The sequence below is a fragment of the Tiliqua scincoides genome, chromosome 13, assembly GCF_035046505.1.
Source record: "Tiliqua scincoides isolate rTilSci1 chromosome 13, rTilSci1.hap2, whole genome shotgun sequence".
In the NCBI taxonomy this organism is placed as follows: Eukaryota; Metazoa; Chordata; class Lepidosauria; order Squamata; family Scincidae; genus Tiliqua; species Tiliqua scincoides.
Window position 1 is genome coordinate 996,846 of NC_089833.1, and position 19,463 is coordinate 1,016,308.

General features: G+C 46.0%; 1 protein-coding gene across 4 annotated transcripts in view; it reads left to right on the forward strand.

Moving 5' to 3' along the window:
* Positions 1–19,463, forward strand: part of ARHGAP17 (Rho GTPase activating protein 17) — a 66,997-nt gene that overhangs the window by 23,627 nt on the left and 23,907 nt on the right. For all 4 annotated transcript variants that reach the window (XM_066640439.1, XM_066640440.1, XM_066640442.1 and 1 more), the window contains exons 2-5: positions 10,228–10,267; positions 15,688–15,792; positions 17,768–17,844; positions 18,931–19,042. In XM_066640439.1, the coding sequence (XP_066496536.1) occupies positions 10,228–10,267; positions 15,688–15,792; positions 17,768–17,844; positions 18,931–19,042 (334 nt within the window). The remainder of the gene's footprint in view (positions 1–10,227; positions 10,268–15,687; positions 15,793–17,767; positions 17,845–18,930; positions 19,043–19,463) is intronic.

A 19,463-nucleotide genomic window follows, 5' to 3' on the forward strand; every position in this document is an offset into this window, starting at 1 on the left:
ATTCAAGAAGATGAATGAAAATGGCATTGTTGGTATAATCTGCAAGATGCTCTTAAATCCCAAAGGGACTGGCAGAAGGAGATGGTCCAGCCTTTTTGCATTGCTGCTGACCCAGAGGGTCACACCATGGACAAGTGGCAGCCAGCCACGCTTTTTCTATGGTATGCAAAATCCAAATGGCAGCATATTCTGGCTGACGTGAGTGATGTGGGCTCAGTGGCAGAGCCCGTTTATTCTAAAGGTTCCAGGTTCAGTGTCTGGTTTTCATGTAAAGGACCTCAGGTTACAGGGCTTGTTAAGGCCTCTTTCTGCCTGAGACCCAGAAGACCCGTTGCTTGTCATTGCAGTGTAATGGGGAGCGTGTTGGACTTGAACCAGGAAGCCCAGGGTTCTAATCCCCACTTGGCCTTGAGGCTTATTTGAGTTACCTTGGACCAGTCACCGTCAGGCTACCTTACAGGGTGGCTGTGAGGGTAAAAAGAGGGGAAGGAGGAAGGGTGAGATATAAATGTGAAATAATGCATCCTGACCCAGGCAGGCAGCAGTCTGCTTCCGTATCAAGTGTCTTCCATATCAAGTGTCTTCCTTTTGCTTCCTAAGCGACTGCAGCCCGATATGATTCTCATGGGCCTCTGTGATCAGGTTTCATCATTCAGCTCATATACAGCAGGCTTGACACTTTCTGCAACTGCAGTTTGTGATGGATTTCTGACACTGGCTGGAGGGGAAGCCAGTCCCTTGAATTATGGAGGCTTTTAGTCTTGGCTTCTGCACAAAGCGGCAGACTTTCCATGGTTGGGTGCCTCTTGTTTTTTCCTCCTTGGCAGCATGTCCAGCCATTGTACATATGGAAAGTGAGCAGGATGTATCGGTAACGCAGCCTTTCTTGAGATGGCTGGGGGGGACAGTTCCTTCCCCTGAACTGAAAAAGTGTTTCTGAGGCAGTCAACACAAAGTGTTTGGCTACTGGATAAAACTGAAGACCTGTTTGCAAACCTCAAGTCCAGAACTGCTCAAATTGGGGTGGACTTCCATCTGCTCTAGTTTGGTTTTCAGAGCTTCCCTGACTTCCATCACTGCTCTGTTCTCACTTATGGTTCCTTACACTGAGCCAAAATTGGGCTCTCTGCTTCCAATTTGACAGTAGTGCTGAGTCACTGGTACTCCAGTGCGTGTGCTGATTGAGTTCATGGTCTCTTCAGATGTGTGTCAGCAAGAGCATCAGATTTTCTTGCTATTTCTTTGTCAGCCTCTAGAGAACATGAGAGTTTCCACCCTCTCTGCATCTCTTGGCCTGGTTTCTAGGTTGTCTGCAATGACAGATGAGCCTGTAGAACTGGGTTTGGAGCTGCTTCTCACCAGGAAATGGCTTTTCCTGATGTCTTACTCTTTTCCCCCCATCACTGTTCCAACCCTAGCTGCTGGCCAGCCATCATTGCTGACAAAGCATTCCTGGCTGGTTGAGTGTGCTGCTATGAAGGTATAGGCCTGGAACATTCCAGGTGCTCAGACGATACCTGGCACATAGAAATTTGCAGTGGTGCTCCAGCTCAGAGTTTAACTATTGTGCACTGAAGGATCCGCCATGCAAGTATGTAGTCTTGCAAATCACTTTGGCTCATTTTAAAAACAGTCTTCTTTTTAACGAAGAGGAAACAAACAAAATTATGCAGGAGATGGAATGTACTTTTTTCTCTCACACAGCACCAGAACCAAAGGACAACTACTAAAATTAAGTGTCAGAAGGGTCAGAACAGAGAAGAGAATTTTTTTTTTTTACTCAGCACATCATTAAGTCTGTGGAACTCCTTGCCACAGGATGTGGTGATGACATCTGACCTGAATGCCTTTAAAGGGAATTGGACAGATTTCTGGAGGAAAACTCCATCACAGGTTAAAAGCCATGGCATGTACATGCAACTTCCTAGTTCTAGAAGTAGGCTGTCTCAGAATGCCAGGTAAAAGAGAATGGCACAAAGATGCAGGTCCCTTGTTGCGTGTTCCTTAAGGCATCTGGTGGGCCCCTGTGAGATTTAGGGAACTAGACTAGATGGGCCTTTGGCCTGATCCAGCAGGGCTCTTCTTAAATGTGTGACTTAGTAGTATGGGGGCTGAATAATATAGTAGTAGAATAGTAGTAGAATAGTAGTATGGGGGCAGAGGGTGGACCTTTCGCTTATTCAGTCAGCCAGGTGACCCCATGTTTGAATCTGGCTGCTTTTAATTTCAGTTTCAGCACGCAAATTAGAATATTTGTACTGAATCAAGAAGTGCTGAACAACTTGGTTCATGGATTGTGTTAACCTCAACACATAAACAAACCCACACATTGTCAAAAATACTAGGCGCCGTAATGAAACTTCTTGGTGGCTTAGCACCTGGGATTTATTGAGCCCTGACTCAGCTGTCTTGGTTAAATAGGAATTACTGTATGGGGGTGCAGATTCTTGATGCATGATTGTATTTAATGGATGATATCCCCCCTGGGGAGGGGTTAATAACTCTCTAATAGCTCATAACACATGCTACTCTTGAAACCCCACAGTTGACTAATAAAATAGCCTTTTGGGAGGAAACTCAAATAGTTTTTGTCTCTTCTGGAAGGGGACAGTTCAGTAGTAGAGTGCGTGGGGTGGTTTGTGAGGTCTGTGGTTGGATCCCAGCCTCTCTAGCAAAAAGGACCTCCGATTCCACAGCTGTGGAACCCCTGCCTCAAAGGGATGTAGAGTGCGCATTGCCAATACCGGCTCTCAGCATCAGGCAGATTTCTCTGCTAGAGCTGGTAGTTCCGCTCCTGTCCCTCTTCTCCCCAGCAGCTGTGAGTCTTGTGGAGAGCTGCCCACTCAGCAGTTTCTCTTTTTCTCAGTTGTGTAAACAGCTGAGCAGTCGACTCTCCACTTCCCATTTTGAGAAACGATCTTGTGGACCCAGAGAATTCAGAATACCTGCTAATAAGCTCGGCATTGCTGCCATTTGCCCAGACCAGCTGGTTGGAGGAGGACATCCATGCACTCCTCTGGTTTTTTTGTGCTTTGTTGCTAGGAAGTGTTGTCCTGTGTTTCCAAAGTAGTGAAACCTATACTCTGCTGCCAAGTGTATTTACTCAGGAGTAAGCCCCTTTGGTTTCAGTAGCACTTACTCCAAGTAACCGAAGCTTGTAGCCTTAGGCAGCAATACTGTGTACCCTTGCTTGAGAGTAAGCCCCGTTGAATTCAGGGGAACTTGCTTCCCAAGAAACATGAACAGAATGGCATTGCTAATGTGTTAATATTTTTTTAATTGCAGTTCTTCCGTAGCCATGAGGGAATCTCCATGCTGGCTCTCCCAATGTATCTTAAGCTAAAGGGGTAGTCCAGGGAAAACCCTCTTCTGCATTTGTGTTGATAGTTCTCTACTCTGCGAATCTCAGTGGTTGAAGTGCCATGAAAGTCTCTGGGGCTGGAAATGGTGGCCTGACACTTCAGGAGTGTGAAAGTGACTGGAGAGAAGCTTTGCTTCCTGTGTGTGCCCATTTCATTCTAAAGAGGAATGCCCAAAACTGTTGTGTGTGAGGGTGGGAGATTCCGATTAGGAGGGGAAGTCAAGTTTTCGATTGCATAATCTCTGAAAATCCATATGCCCCCTTCCGTTTATTGGCCCCTGAAGAGGCTAACTTGTACGTATCCCATTGCACAGCCATTTTGTTGTGTTTCAAAGTGAGTTACTTTATCTTTTGAATTTGTGGCAAAGTGATTGCTGGAGTGCTTTCTCACCACCGTGATTTTCCAGCAGCAGCTCCCTGGTTGGCTGAATGTGTGGAGAACTGTAGTTGCCTTGAAGGAACTAAGGATTCTTCAGCCCCTCTAGTTTGTTTGCCAGCATGATGCAGAATTTATGATATGGCTTGGGATCCAGTACAGAACCCTCCAGGTCCACTGCGAGGTGGACTTGCTAGAGTCCCTTGTTTCTCACGGCTTCCAAGAATAGCCATAGAGGTCCATAAATGACCAGATTGGCAAGGCCCTTTGAGTGCTGGGGAGAAGTAATTAGGGTCGTAAACCCCCAGTGGTGGACTCCAATTAGGAACTAACACATGAAAGTTGAGTCTCCATTTGAGTCTCCTTGCTCTAGTCTAACCTTAAGGAAGTTGCTGCTCAGGTAGTAGCAAAGTGGCAACCAACTCTGCTTCTCGGTCTAGTTCACAATTTGACAGCTGCTTGAGGATGCATGACCAGAAGCTGTCATGTGTCCCATGGCGGTGACAGGGTGCCAAGGTGAAGCCATTAATACCTATTATTATTATTATTATTATTATTATTATTATTTATTATTTGGGTCCGTGGCTTTATTCCACCAGTGGTCAGAGTGCAAATCTTTGACAATGCTCTTGCGCTATTGTCAGGCACCAGAAATTCTGGCCTGCTCCAAAGACTCCACGCTTTGTTTGTGGCAGGGAAAGTACAGTTATTTTGAGAGGCTTGCTGTTTTTATAGACTGTCACTGTCAGACCCGGAGGTATCCAGGGAGTCCCAAGTAGTGGGGAGTGCAATCTGCATGAAATCCAAGCTTACACTGACCACACACCACCTCCTTGCACCACTAAGCACTTTCTCCCCACCACTGCCTTTCCAAATGCCGGCACCTTCCCACCTCCATGGCTTAGGTACAGGCAAAAAGGAAGGAGAATCACTGAGTCTCTCAGGTATTTCACCCAGACTTTCCGAAGGTTATTTGAGGCAGCCCAATTTCCCACTGGTCAGGCAATTGACGTGTACACCCAGCACTTTACTTGGCAGCGTTTATTAAAGCTTTCTCATGTTATTAAGAAAGAGAACTCCCTCCACACCCAGACTGAGGGCTCTCAAAGGGGTGTCCCATCCAGTGGGTGAATACGCACAGTTCAGAGGCAGCAGGAAAATCATAAACTACCTACTTATTGCATGATAGATTCTCAAAGTTCTACTCTACAAAGTTGGTGTTCAGCCAGACAGAACATCCCGCAGCACTCCAGGTGTGAAGCACAGGCTCTATAATATCACTTAATATAGGTAAAGCTTTTGTGGGTCCATCCAATCAAACAATCCTAAGTTCTGCAGAGACATGACTGACCAATCAGTGGCCAGGGCATGTAGTTCAAGGTATCTGGAATAATTCCAAATTAACGACCCTTGCAAATCCCATGTTCATCAGATAACCCAGATAGCAGCCACCTGTGAGTCCCTCCCTTTTGGTTCCCAGGCAGTAACTTTTCCATCCTGGCAGCCGACTTGGCAGTTTTATTCCTCTAGCTGGGTGGACCTCTGACTCCCACTTACTATCTTCAAACAATTTCGCACTTTCTTTCAAATGCTACAGGACTTTGGCATTTCAGAGCACCTGGATCTTCCAAAAAGCATCCCCACTTCAAAGCAGCATCCCCATCTACATTCATTCCTCTCTGCAGACGTAACAGCCGGGGGGGGGGGGAAGAGCCCACCTCTGTGACACAGACTAAGCTTGTATTGCTATTTAAATGGTTGGGAGGGGGGGAGAGAAACAGTACACTGAAAAATAAATAGAAACCAACAGAAGTCTGTTCCTATCAAGGCCAAACCAGAAATGAAAGTTCTGGGCCTGTAACGCCTGACACCCTTGTTTTCTCTTTCAGAAAGAAGTGGGGGGGGGGATTTGAATTGTCGTGTGGGGGAACATCTTCAAGCTTTTGCCCCCATGATGGTTCCCCCCCCCCATTAGCCACGGATGAGAAAACACTTGAGCGTACTGTTTCTCCTCCATGACTATCACTGCCACTGGCGTGGAAGCGCTTTGGATCAGGGCCACAACTTCTTACCTTCTTACCTACGCACTATGGTCTTGATCCAAACCACAACCACCCTGTGCCATGCCTTGCGTAGCCCCTTAGTCCTGTTCCATAAAGCTGTGACTTCTTTAGTATCAGCCTCTTGCCAGAATTTGAAGTAACTGTACACAACTTCAACTGTACACAGCTTCAGCTGTACACAACTTCAATTTCAAATGGAACTGTACAAACTTCCATTGGCGATTTCTGGATTTTGTCTTTTACCTTATTGTTCTGTGGTCTTCAGTCTTTATTTGAATCAGCCAGTAATAATTTATGTTGTGTTTATTTTTATTTTAAAAATCTTTGGTTCCAGAAGGTGGAATATCGCTGAAATAGAAATAAAATAAGCTGTACACAGATGATATGAAATAAAAAAATCAAAACTGCAGAAAATGTAGCTTAGCAAGAACTCTTAGTTCTGTGAGCGAAAGTGGGTTGCTTTTACAGTCATGGTAGTGTAAGTGTTTTATCTGCTTTCTCAGTGAGATTTTCCTGGGTGCAAAGTGGAGGAGGAGAAATGCTGTGTGTGCCTGCAAGGACTGTATTTTTAATTAAAGCGTTGTTTATATGGCAGCCAGTACTAGATCTGAGACTTGATCTTAGCATTAACATATTTGTTGGCATCCTTCAGTCTCAGAAGACTATGGTATCACGCTCTGAATAGTGTTCTGGAACAGAATGTCCTCTCCAGTGCGTGAAGCCTAGTTAAAGTAGATATAGTGGATAGACTTACCCATGCAGCAAATCCCCCCTCTCCATGTCGCTGAAATGTTCCAATGGAAAGGCAGAAGCCAGTACGGTTGGTTCCAGCGGCGTCGCAAGGGTTGCCAGGACGTGACTGTGTTCAGCCATGAACTGCCTCAGGGACTCCGGCTCCGGATTTTGCCTCGAGGTTGACTCCTGAAGCCTCTTCCATAACTGGATGTAGCCACAAGGCAGTGGAGGTTTGGGATCAGAGTTTTCCTTCTCTCAGATGAGCTGCCTTCCCAGCCTGAGTCCCACCTACCTGGTGGCTGTTTGGCTGCCTCTTACGACAAGTACAGCCAAACTGAGGGCCTATTCTTATCCCCAGCCCCCCAGGGGAAGCGTTAACATAACAGCAGACAGAATCCAAAAAACTTTGAAGCTACCTCTGTGAGCCCAAAGGGGCTTTAGGCTTATTTTCTTGAGCCCCTCATTTTTGCACAGTGAACAGCCTTTGAAACTCCAGGCCACTTGACAGCAAATTTGAACTTCTAAAACCAAAAAGAGGGTTGAAAGCAGTTTGATATACTGCATGATAGGGGTGGGGATGTCAGCCCTTTTGTTTGAAGGAAAAGTTTCATTGTGCTAGCACAAGCAGTTCTCAAACTCCTGGCTCACGTAAGGTGCCTGAAACGTGGAAGCCTGTTGCAAATACATATGGATAGTGTTCTGCCTGAGAGATGTGGAATTGCGTGAGTGGCGGTGCTTTTTAAAGATTTCTTTGTCATGGGAGGGATCAAGTGGCGGGAAACGAGGAAAGGGACACTCCATGAAATTTGCCAATTCCCAGGAAAGTTGGGAAATGTATGAATAACTGAACTTTGGCTGACAGCCACCCTAGTTCACGTATGGAAAAATGTCTCTGGAACCTGCTTCCAAGGAGCACCTCTGCCCTGGTGCATTGCAGAAGAGTGCTTTCCTTATGAGCAAAGTCTTGGGATGCAGCCTGTCACTTGCTGTTCTGCTACTTTCTGTTGCCCCAGACCTTTTGCCACGGGAATAGGAGCCCGTCGGAACAGACAGAAGAAAATATTTTTCTACCCTGTGTGTAATTAATATGTGGAACTCCTTGCCACAGGATGTAGGGACATCATCTAGACCAGATGCCTTTAAAAGGGGATTGGACACAGGTTACAGACCATGATGGGCATGTGCAATCTCTTGGTTTTAGAAGTAGGCTTTTTCAGAATGCCAGGTTCAGGAGAGCGGACAGAGGGTACAGGTTTCTTCTTGTCTTGTGTGTACCCAGAGTTCACACATGGGCCCTGTGAGATCCAGGAAACTGGACTTGACCTGATCCATCAGGGTTCTCCTGATGTTCTTAAGCTGCAGGGCCCATTTCCCAGCCATTCCCCTGGCCACGTTTAATAAACATACCCATGTGAGGTTGGGATCATCCTGTGGGACATATCCTTGCTCCCTTTGGAGAGTCCCAATGCCATGGGACAGCAAGAGGTGAGGAAAGTAACCTCCCCAAACAAGTCACAGCCCTACCTCCTCCTCCTCTAGCACCACCGTCATTCCCAAGTTTGCTTAGAGTGGCTGCTAGTGCCCCAGCCGTGGCCTTGCTTAGAATCTCTCACGTGGCATGAATGCATTGCATGTGCTGTCAAATGCAAACAGGGTGGTCAAGGGTGATGCGTGGTCAGCCACCTTGGGGCAGCAGCTAGCATCTCATGGTGTGAAGAACTCTTTAACACATGGAAGGTTGTTTGAGATGTCATAAGAACAAAAGAACAGCCCCACTGGATCAGGCCATAGGCCCATCTAGTCCAGCTTCCTGTATCTCACAGCAGCCCACCAAATGCCCCAGGGAGCACACCAGATAACAAGAGACCTGCAAGGCTTTCTGGGAATTGTAGTTAAGAACATAAGAACAGCCCCACTGGATTTGTACCCCGTAATGGATTTTTCCTCCAGAAACTTGTCCAATCCCCTTTTAAAGGCGTCTAGGCCAGTCGCCATCACCACATCCTGTGGCAAGGAGTTCCACAGACCAACCACACGCTGATTAAAGAAATATTTTCTTTTGTCTGTTCTAACTCTCCCAACACTCAATTTTAGTGGATGTCCCCTGGTTCTGGTGTTATGTGAGAGTGTAAAGAGCATCTCCCTATCCACTCTGTCCATCCCCTGCATAATTTTGTATGCCTAAATCATGTCCCCCCTCAGGCACCTCTTTTCTAGGCTGAAGAGGCCCAAACGCCGTAGCCTTTCATCGTAAGGAAGGTGCCCCAGCCCAGTCATCATCTTAGTCGCTCTCTTTTGCACCTTTTCCATTTCCACTATGTCTTTTTTGAGATGCGGCGACCAGAACTGGGCACAATACTCCAGGTGTGGCCTTACCATAGATTTGTACAACGGCATTATAATATTAGCCGTTTTGTTCTCAATACCTTTCCTAATGATCCCAAGCATAGAATTGGCCTTCTTCACTGCCGCCGCACATTGGTTCGACACTTTCATCGACCTGTCCACCACTACCGCAAGATCTCTCTCCTGATCTGTCACAGACAGCTCAGAACCCATTAGCCTATATGTGGAGTTTTGATTTCTTGCCCCAATGTGCATGACTTTACACTTACTTACATTGAAACGCATCTACCATTTTGCTGCCCATTCTGCCAGTTTGGAGGGAGCCTTCTGGAGCTCCTCACAATCACGTCTGGTCTTCACCACTCGGAAAAGTTTGGTGTTGTCTGCAAACTTAGCCACCTCACTGCTCAACCCTGTCTCCAGGTCATTTATAAAGAGTTGTGAAGAGTTATGAAGGTTGTGATGTGAATACAATACAATGTATACAATAGTTCACATTTCCTGCTACAGTGGGTGTGGATGTAAAGTGGATGACTTTACACTTACTGACATTGAAGCATCTGCCATTTTGTTGCCGATTCTGCCAGTCTGGAGAGATCCTTCTGGAGCTCCTCACAATCACTTCTGGTCTTCACCACTCAGAAAAGTTTGGTATCTTCTGCAAACTTTGCCACCTCACTGCTCAACCCTGTCTCCAGGTCATTTATGAAGAGGTTGAAAAGCACTAGTCCCAGGACAGATCCTTGGGGCACACTGCTTTTCACTTCTCTCCATTGTGAAAATTGCCCATTGACACCCACTCTCTGTTTCCTGGCCTTTAACCAGTTCTCAATCCATGAGAGGACCTGTCCTCTAATTCCCTGACTATGGAGTTTTTTCAGTAGCCTTTGGTGAGGGACCGTGTCCAACGCCTTCTGATAGTCCAGATATATAATGTCCACGGGTTCTCCCACATCCACATGCCTGTTGACCTTTTCAAAGAATTCTATAAGGTTTGTGAGGCAAGATGTCAACAAGATGTCACAAATACCAAAGCATTGCCTTCTTTTTGGCCTGTGCATCGGCTACTCTCACTTAATGGTGAGAAATGTTTCCTGGTGTGGATTGATGTGCCTTAAACCTGGAGCTCAAACCATGTGAAGAATTGCTTCTTAATCATGCTGATTTGTATGGCTAAATGGACAGTAAAAGGCTTTATATCAATCCAGTGGTGCTTGAAGCATGTGAAATTATTCAGTAAGCAGCTCTAAGAAGGGGAGTCCCGAGCTCCAGTTATGATGACAAGTTTGTGTTATGCTGTTGTGATCTATGCTCAAATTATGAACGCTTTTTCCCCCCCTTTACAGAGCTGAGAAAACAGAAGTCCTCAGTGAAGATCTGTTGCAGGTATGTAAAACCCATCCCTTCTGCTCAAAGGTAGCTTTTAGTACCTGTGGCCTACCCTGTGGATGATTACAAAGCTGCAAAAGAGTTTCAGACAAGAGAGATGGAGATTAACCCAGCTGCAACTCGCACAGCTGCTAAAAGGGAGCTTGAAACTGGTGGCAGGGGGTTTGTGGTAGAGAGCAAAACAAAAAATGAGAAGTGAAGTTGTTCAGAGTTGTGTTGGGTGTTTGAAGTCAGCATGATGCGAGCTTGTGCCAAGGCCTGTCTGTACTTCTTGGGCAGTGTGGGGGGGGGGGGTGCAAGAAAAAGCCAGATTCTGTGATTGGTGTGAAGTATACCCATATGGATACAGCAGCTTGCTTGGCAGAATTGTCAAGCTAAGCAGAGCAAGGGCAAGGACTACGCAGAGCCTTCCTGATGGCTAGTCTTGCTTGCTCAAGCAAGGAACTTTCTGATTTAAATCTGGAAGGGGATCCTCCCTGCCTGGAAGGATAGAAACTTAAAGAACCAAGAAGTGGCTGAGATGTTGAAATCCTATTCCATTTAGTGGCTTTTCTTTTCATTGTGATAATCAAAGCATGGATTGCATGCAGCCCGTCTCGGCCCTTCTGGCTGCTGCTTTTATATGTCTCAGGTTTCTGGGAGGGGGAAGGTTCCTCTGACAAGAGTCTGTGGCACTGGCTGAGCAAAATGTTGCCTTTGTGGGTCAGATTTGTACCCCATGGCCTTGGAGCAGATTTCATCCTATTTGCCCACGTGCATGCTTGTCCAGGAAGATGATACCACAGTAGAGTCCCCAGTCATGTCCTTTCAAGGCCCTTCTTGAAGACTGAGTGCTTTCTTTTATTCGAAATATTTTTATCCTGCTTTTTCCTCAGCTCCAAGCAGTGTGCAACATAAATTTAAAATGGCTAAACAACAATTTAAAATACTAAAAATGAAATATAAAATAAATACAGTAACGTTAAACTCAACTAACAAGAATATGCAGGAGAGGTTTAAAGCAGCTACTAGTAACAGAATAATGCCAAAAAATAATATTAGATAAAAACAAAACTTATAAACAATGACTAAAGAGTCACTGGGGGCTCATCCCTCCTCAAAAACTGAGCAAAATAGATGTGACTTTAAAACTCTGCAAGAAACCATACTAGGAGGAGGCCATCCTCAGGTCTTCTGCAAGTTCATTCCACAGACATGGTACCACAACAGAGAAGAGCCTGCACCTTGTTACCACCCCCACGGATGGCAGTGGTACTCTAAGCAGGGCCCCTGCCTGATTATTTTAGTGGATGGGTGGGATTATATAGAAGAAGGCAATCCCTAAAATAACCCAGTCCATGCTGTGAAGTTGCAATCTCCTGTACATGTTAATAAGTACTACCGGGACACTGCCCGCAAACCATGTTGTCTGTATATCTGTGGCTTGTGGCTGTAGCATCTATTGAGTGCCACTTCACCCTCTTTGGAAGGGAAGGTCTTGATCAGGAAACTAGGGAAGGAAACTAAATATGGCTCATTATCCTATTTGTAAAATAGTTAACTTTGCAAATGTCTGGCTTTTCATTCCTGTTTGTCAAAAAGCCCAGCCTGAATGTAAGGCACTGCCTGGTGACTCATCAGCCTATCTTCATTTAAAGTCCACTCAATTTCACTTTCCAGATTTGAGACTCACCACTCTCCATATAAATGTGGGGTGCTGAGCTACTTTTTCTTGATTTTGTTTCAATATTCCCACTTTCCGCCATGACTAAAAGGAGTTATGGACTTTCTGAGTCAGTGAGGATGAGGGAACAAGCCAATTTGGCGAGGGTCCCGTGTAAATATCTGCAGCAAAGGTTCCAAGCAAAAGAATAAAAAATCTGTCTTGCGACTCCCATCTGTTGCCTCGGTGACCGTATGAAATATTTTGCTGTTAGTGGGGAGAGAAGCCAGAGATTTTTCTCGCTGATTGTTGGCAAGCCCTTTTCTGTGCACAAGGGTTTCCCAGGCACAAGCGCTTGACCTGCTGTGCCCAACGGAATGACTTACTCATTTGCTTGCTTCGCTTTGCGAGAGGAATGCTGTCCAGCCCGGCGTCCAGCCGGACACGTTGCTGGGTGTGTGTTTTCCGTTGCTCTTCTTTCTGTGAAGCTCTTTGGGTTTAACCTGACAGCAGAATTTTTTTCCTGCCCTCCAGAATGCTCTCCTCTGAACAGATTCCTCTGTAGGAGAAGTGGAGGGTGGCTGTTCTGACAGAAGGAATTGTGCTCTCTATAAGTTGTCTGAGATGCAAATAAAATGCCAAATGGCTCAACAGTACAGCAGATTAAGCCATGACAGCTGGGCCTAGGAAGTCCTGCTCAAACTATCAAGGCCGTGCTTGTTTTCTTTCTGATCTAGAAGAGACGGCATTACAAATGTGGTTTGGACTTTCCTCATGCCCTTGAGTTGACCAGTTTTGTAGTACACAGAACTATATACCAATCACTTCCTTTTCTGTCCTTGGGTATGCAAAGCTGCGTACTTTTAAACATACCACATTTCCTAAAACACTTGCATGTAAGTATTCAGCATCCATGGCGGAATAATTTTTAAAAGGTTTGACAGCCTGCCTAAAACTCCTTATGCAGCCTGACAGGCCACCCCGGAGAGCCTATAGTGGTGCCAGTATAGGGAAGGCCCCACCACAACACTTGCCTCTCAAAAAGAAAGCATGCCAGAACAGGGCCTCCTCCTCAGAGGATCTCACGAATCAGGGAGGCCTCCAATATTGTTGCTGATTGGGGTTGTTTTTTTTTTTGTTTTTTTTGGTCTGCATCTGCCTTTGATCCAAAATCATGATAATCTTGCAGAACGATCTTTTAAAAAGTTAGAAGCACAGCAAAAATAGCACAACATCTTATTGAATAGCAGTACAGTTAGCCTGGAGATTTTCTGGTACTTGTAATGGATTCCCTTTGTGGAAAGGTAGTCATGGTCGCCGTCAACCCCCCCCCCTCCCCCGAGATCTGAAACTGTAGATCTTAACAGAGTGAGGAAGTCAGAGAACGGACATTCCTGCCTTGCAGCGAGGAGTTGGAAGGGGCTGAAATGCCACCTAATCCGAGTCTGTGGCTTTGTCCCTTACTGAAGTGGGGTGCCACAGGGCATGCTCTCCTGCATTTTTATAACTGCCTGGGAGGCTGGGGGTAGAGGAGAAGGCTGATCAAATTTGATGTCCAAGGCACAAAAGATGCATTGGGGTTCCTTTCTTTGGCCTCTCTTACTGCCAACAAGCATGAAGGAATCCCAGAAGCAACATGTTTGCCCAGGAAGTGCAGTCTCTAAATTCTTTTAAAACAAGCATATCCTCCCTTTCAACCGTCATTTCTGAAGCATCTTGCAACAGAATTTAAAAATCCATGCAAGAACTAAAACCAGTGAAATTAACAGCCGTAATAACACTTTGATAGTTGCATCCCTGAGCCCTACAGGACAAAAGAGAAGGTGGCAAATATTACCTGTAATATTATCTTACAAGTTCAGGGAAAAGTGCCCCTTGAGTCCATCTTTATGTATGAGTGTAATTGTGCAGTGTGTCTTGTAGTTTTAGTCCAGAAATCACTGTGCCTTGGGTATCAGCGGAGAGTTGTCTGGGGCCAGTTTTGAGAGATCTGCTTTGTGCAGCAGGTGTGACTGTACCCTTTTTGTCACTCGCTTGAGCAGGAGGAATCTGACATGAATCTAAACACATTTTTTTAGGATGTTACTTCAAGCAGTTGAAGCACTTCTGAGCTAAAGGTGGACTTTACCATATTATCTTTTTTGCCCAACCCTGCCCAGTGTGGTTCTTCCTAGATTAGAATCTGACCAGAGTTTCTCTGTGGTTTGCTGTGGACAAAACTGATCTCAGGTTGGTCAAGCTGTGGCAGTTATTCTTGAAGTCTCAGTTTATGCTCTGGCAGTTACTAGAATGAGGCCCCATTTTCCAGAAGCAAATCTGATCAAGCACTGGTGGATCTTCTGATCCATCCTTCCAAACTCACAGCACAAGCCTGTATGCATGTCTATGCTGAAGTAAGGCCCACTGAGTTCAACGGGACGTACTTCCAGATAAGTGTGCATTGGATTGCAGCCTCAGTTGGATTGAGAAATGGACAACCTACATGTAATGTTAGGAATAAATTTTTTTCATTAAACATATTTTCTTGTTGTGCTGCTGGTATTGAAAAGCATTGAGAGGGTTCTTCTCTTGCCTCTCATAGTGAAACTTGTTATACTTTCTTGGCTGGTTTTCTTCAAGCAGAAACCATTCCAGAAGGCGTCCTTTTAACCTTCATGACTCACCAAAACACAGATAAACCACATTCCTTTGCTGTTGCCCGTGGAGGTTCCCAGCAGAACTTGGCAGGCCTTGCTGTGCTCTCAGACGTTTGAACTCTTAAATCCTTCCATAGAAAGAATCTCAGCTTCTTATCTGATAGGCCTTGCAGGCGACCACCCTTCTTCGATGATATTTCCTCACCTCATATTAAAGCGGTAGGCTGTCGCTTGCTATGAGTGAGGAGACTTGCCACTCAAATGTTCCTGGTTAACAGAAAATACGAGCTGTGTTTAATGAGATTAACTTATTGATCTAATATCTATACACCTCCTTTTGATCACATAATGATTCTCCCAAAGTGATTTACAGCCAAAGCAAGGAGAGAGAAAAATGATAAAAGCAAGCAGATTAAAGACAATTAAAACATGTCTACGATAAAAGGAAATAGCAGGGAATTGGACAGTAATAAAGATTGATAAAAAAAGGTGGCTTTCACAGTAGCCAGCACCTGGTCCTGGGCTCCCTGGAGCACCCCAAGATGGTGCCATATTGGGTGCTATCATTGGTTTTCCAGGCTTGGCCTGAGTAGGCCTTCATTGAGTACTCTTGTTGGTACAGGGTCAGCCTTGTTGGGCCCTCTGTGTATGGACCCATAAGCAGGGCCCACTGGGCAACCCCTAATTGCTACCCTAACAGTCATCCTGGGATTGAAAGAGTGGAGCCGGATGTGCCTCCTCCTAGAGTGAGAACTGAAGTCACGGCATCACCACTAAGCGGACTCTGTTCCATGTACCCATCACCTTCACCTCAGCAGTAGGAGATCAAGCAGATCTTCCCCAAGGACAGTTTTATTGCCTTCCTGTCAGTTCATAATGGCTCACAGCGACCAACTGTAAGACAGTAAAGCTAAGAAGGAACTGGCTGGATATTGGTTTGTGCACTGCCTCCCCCCAGTCTTTCCCTGAAGTGGTCAGGAAGCAGGCCTGGTGCAAGAAGTACTTGTTGTCCCAGTTGGCCTTGGTGATGGGTGAGAATGCCAGCAAAAGCTTCATGTGGCATGTAAGGAAGGTATCTTACTAATGGCTGGATTCTGTGACTCTGTTCTTCTTTGCTCCCGTTTTTCTCCTCTGGTCAGATTGAGCGGCGTCTGGACAACATGAGGTCTGTCTGCCATAATTCCTGCAAGCGGCTCGTGGCATGTCTGCATGGCCAGTATGGAACAGATGCTGAAAAGAGACATGTGAGTACTGGTCCTTTCTGTGAGTTCCGTCCCCTTCCTGACCCTATTGGCCTCCCGGCTGTAGGGGCTCCTGTGCAACTGCACTTTCTCTCCCCAGAATTATCCCCATCCTGGCACACAGTGGAGCTTTTTAGAAGTGTTTCTGAGCAGAAGCTACTCCAGCTGGACCTGTATTTGCAGGCCACATCTCCCTCAGTAGTCCTGTAGTTGGGTTGAATCTCCTGAATTTCTTTGGCCAGGACCTGCTGGGGTGGCCCTGTGCGCCATTGTACTTAATGTATGTTCCATTATTTGGAGTTCTGTGTTTAAGTCTCTGGGTTCCTTTCATGGGTATTTAGATCTTGCTCTCCCTTTAAGTACAAGTATGTGTCGTTTAATGAGGGGTTTATGTAATCTGAACCCTGTCCTTAAGCAGTTTCATTGTTATGCTATCTTACCTTTGCATGACGTTGGTATTGTCCTTGGGAGACCCCAGAGGCCTCCTCTGGATCACACTGGGCCTCCAGAGGTCTCGGCCCACAGAAGTTATTTCCAGTTTTCAGAAGCAGCCTTCTGGGGCCTCCTAAGGACAACACTCAGCGTGTGGTTGGTCTGTGGAACTCCTTGCCACAGGATGTGGTGATGGCGTCTAGCCTAGACGCCTTTAAAAGGGGATTGGACAAGTTTCTGGAGGAAAAATCCATTATGGGGTACAAGCCATGATGTGTATGCGCAACCTCCTGATTTTAGAAATGGGTTATGTCAGAATGCCAGATGCAAGGGAGGGCACCAGGATGAGGTCTCTTGTTATCTGGTGTGCTCCCTGGGGCATTTGGTGGGCTGCTGTGAGATACAGGAAGCTGGACTAGATGGGCCTATGGCCTGATCCAGCGGGACTGTTCTTATGTTCTTAACTACAATTCCCAGGAAGCCTTGCAGGTCTCTTGTTATCTGGTGTGCTCCCTGGGGCATTTGGTGGGCCGCTGTGAGATACAGGAAGCTGGACTAGATGGGCCTATGGCCTGATCCAGCGGGACTGTTCTTATGTTCTTAACTACAATTCCCAGGAAGCCTTGCAGGTCTCTTGTTATCCGGTGTGCTCCCTGGGGCATTTGGTGGGCCGCTGTGAGATACAGGAAGCTGGACTAGATGGGCCTATGGCCTGATCCAGTGGGGCTGTTCTTATGTTCTTAACTACAATTCCCAGAAAGCCTTGCAGGTCTCTTGTTATCTGGTGTGCTCCCTGGGGCATTTGGTGGGCTGCTGTGAGATACAGGAAGCTGGACTAGATGGGCCTATGGCCTGATCCAGTGGGGCTGTTCTTATGTTCTTACCACCTGTCTGCTTGAATATGGACAAGTAGAAGGGGGAGCTGGTTCAGGGTTCATTGCTGCTTCAGTTATGCTCTGCCTCTAGCCTTCATATTAATTGATCTGGAAAGTGTTACCCAGGCCTAATTCCATCCTCCAGTCACTACAGGGGTCTGGAATTCATGCTTCTTTGATGGGCCGGTAAGGGTGCTTGGGCCTGTCTGTTAGACTTCTGGGCATATATGCTGTCCAGCTGAAAGTTCCCCAGAATCTTTGCAGTGGTTCAACCAGAATCCCCGACCTCCCATGTGAGGTTGAAGGTTCCCCATGATCCAACAATTTAACATATCGGAGTGGGAGGACCATGGCTGTGTCAAAAGATTAAAATCCATGTTGTGAAAGTCCAACGGTTTGTTCTGTAAGTTTTTCAGAACTTTGTCAGGGAAACAAGCCGAGATAGAGTGACCATCATCATGGGGAACTATCTGACCCCCTCAGCCTTCGCTGCCCCTCTCTCCCCCTTCTGTCACCCCCATCTCTGCATGTTTTGCTGCAGCTTGGGGCAGCTGCTAATGCAGAAGCCCTGCTGCGATGTCGTCTCTTGCTCCTAATGGCACCCAGGGACTCCGAGCTTCACTGAGTGATCTGGAGGTGCGCATCTAAAAAGTATGTGTTTTCTTTCACAGAAAAAGCTCCCTCTCACTGCTTTTGCCCAGAATGTACAAGAAGGCGGTCTTCAGCTAAGCAACGAAACTTTACTGGGGTAAGGGCTGCATCTCCCTTTTTTCTTTTCTTGGTGCCCTGGCCTGGTCACAGTTGCCTGCTGTTTGAAGTTTTGAAAACGGCCCTGCAGAATGTAGGTGGATACCCTTTGCTTTGGTTGCTGGCTAACCAACCAGTCTGCTTTGTACATGCCACATTGGCCCCTGGCTGTTTGCCAGGCTGCTATGAAGCACCAATTCTTACTTTTATTGGGTTTAATTAAAAAAATAAAAATCAATGTTGACCTGAGAACCCAATACTGGCAAAGAGAAAAAAGAATCAGAATAAGCAACTGGGAATAGCAAGAGAATAAGAAACAGAACTCTGAAAACAGAAGGAGATAAAAAGAAAAATGGTGTGGGGTGGGCAACAAAGGAGGTGCAGAAGTGTCTTTTAAACTCTATGAAGTTTAGAAGGTGGTTTTCGGAGGGGGCTTTTCATCTGCATCTTTTCAGAAACATTGCCCTGTTGGCAGTTGTGTGGCCTGCTGCGTCTGCAACTTGACACTTAATCAAACCGAGTCCTCTTTGTGGGGAACGTGTAAGCACTGCAGAATTAAGAATGCGCTCTTGAAGAAGCCCTACAGAAGTACTTAATGCCTTCTGCTTTCTTTCAAAACCGCTAAGTTATAGAGGTGCTTAAAGAAAAGTAGCTGCAGTGCTTATTATATCTGGTGAATAAAACCTTTGGCTGCCTTTTCTGCCCTTCCCAGAGGAGCTGGAAGTAGACAAGGCAAAGGCTTGTTCTGCTAGAGCGGCCATTTTCAACCACTGTGCTGTGAATGGTATGCAGGTGTGCCGCCGGAATTTGGGGGAGGGTCATTTATTAGTAGGGCTACTAGGGGAATGTGAGCCCCCACCAACACCATAGTATGCCTTGTCAGTTGTCAAAAAACTGAAGGTGTGCCTTGACAATTTTAGTACCTTATCAGTGTGCTATGAGATGAAAAAAGGTTGAAAATCACTGCACTAGAGGGTTGCCCCCTCTACCAGGTGAACAAGAGAGTGGTCCTTCTCTCTCACTCTTTCTCAGCATCTTGGTAAGCTTGGACACGCTTGCTACAACAGGCACGTTTTTGTGTTTCCAGGAAAATGCTAGAGACGTGTGGTGATGCAGAGAACCTGCTTGCGATGGAGCTCTCTCACCATGAGGTGCAGGTGGAGAAGGACATTCTGGAGCCGCTTTGTCAACTGACAGAGGTGAGTCCCTTCAGCCGCTGCACCTCACTCCTCTGTTTTTCCCATTGGTCAAATTGCTAAACCAGTAAGGTAGCCACAGAACCAGACTCAGACTGATCAACTCGCTGATCTTTCCAAAATGAACCAAGCAATTTATGGGCGCAATGAAGATGGTGAAATGAAATAATGTAGATTAGCATAAATTAAAACTACCAGGGCAAACATAGAGATATCCTCACAATGTATCTCTCTATATAATTAACAAACTTGCAGCACAACTAAATGCAAACTAATCACTAAAAGCAATAATAGCAAACCTGCTTTCTCCTCCACTTTACGCCCAGAATACTCTGTGCATAAAGGGAAAAACAAAGAAACAGATGAAAGAAAAGGAAGCAAATAAAGTTTTTAAAAGAGCAGTCATCAGAAATGGGGGAGGCAG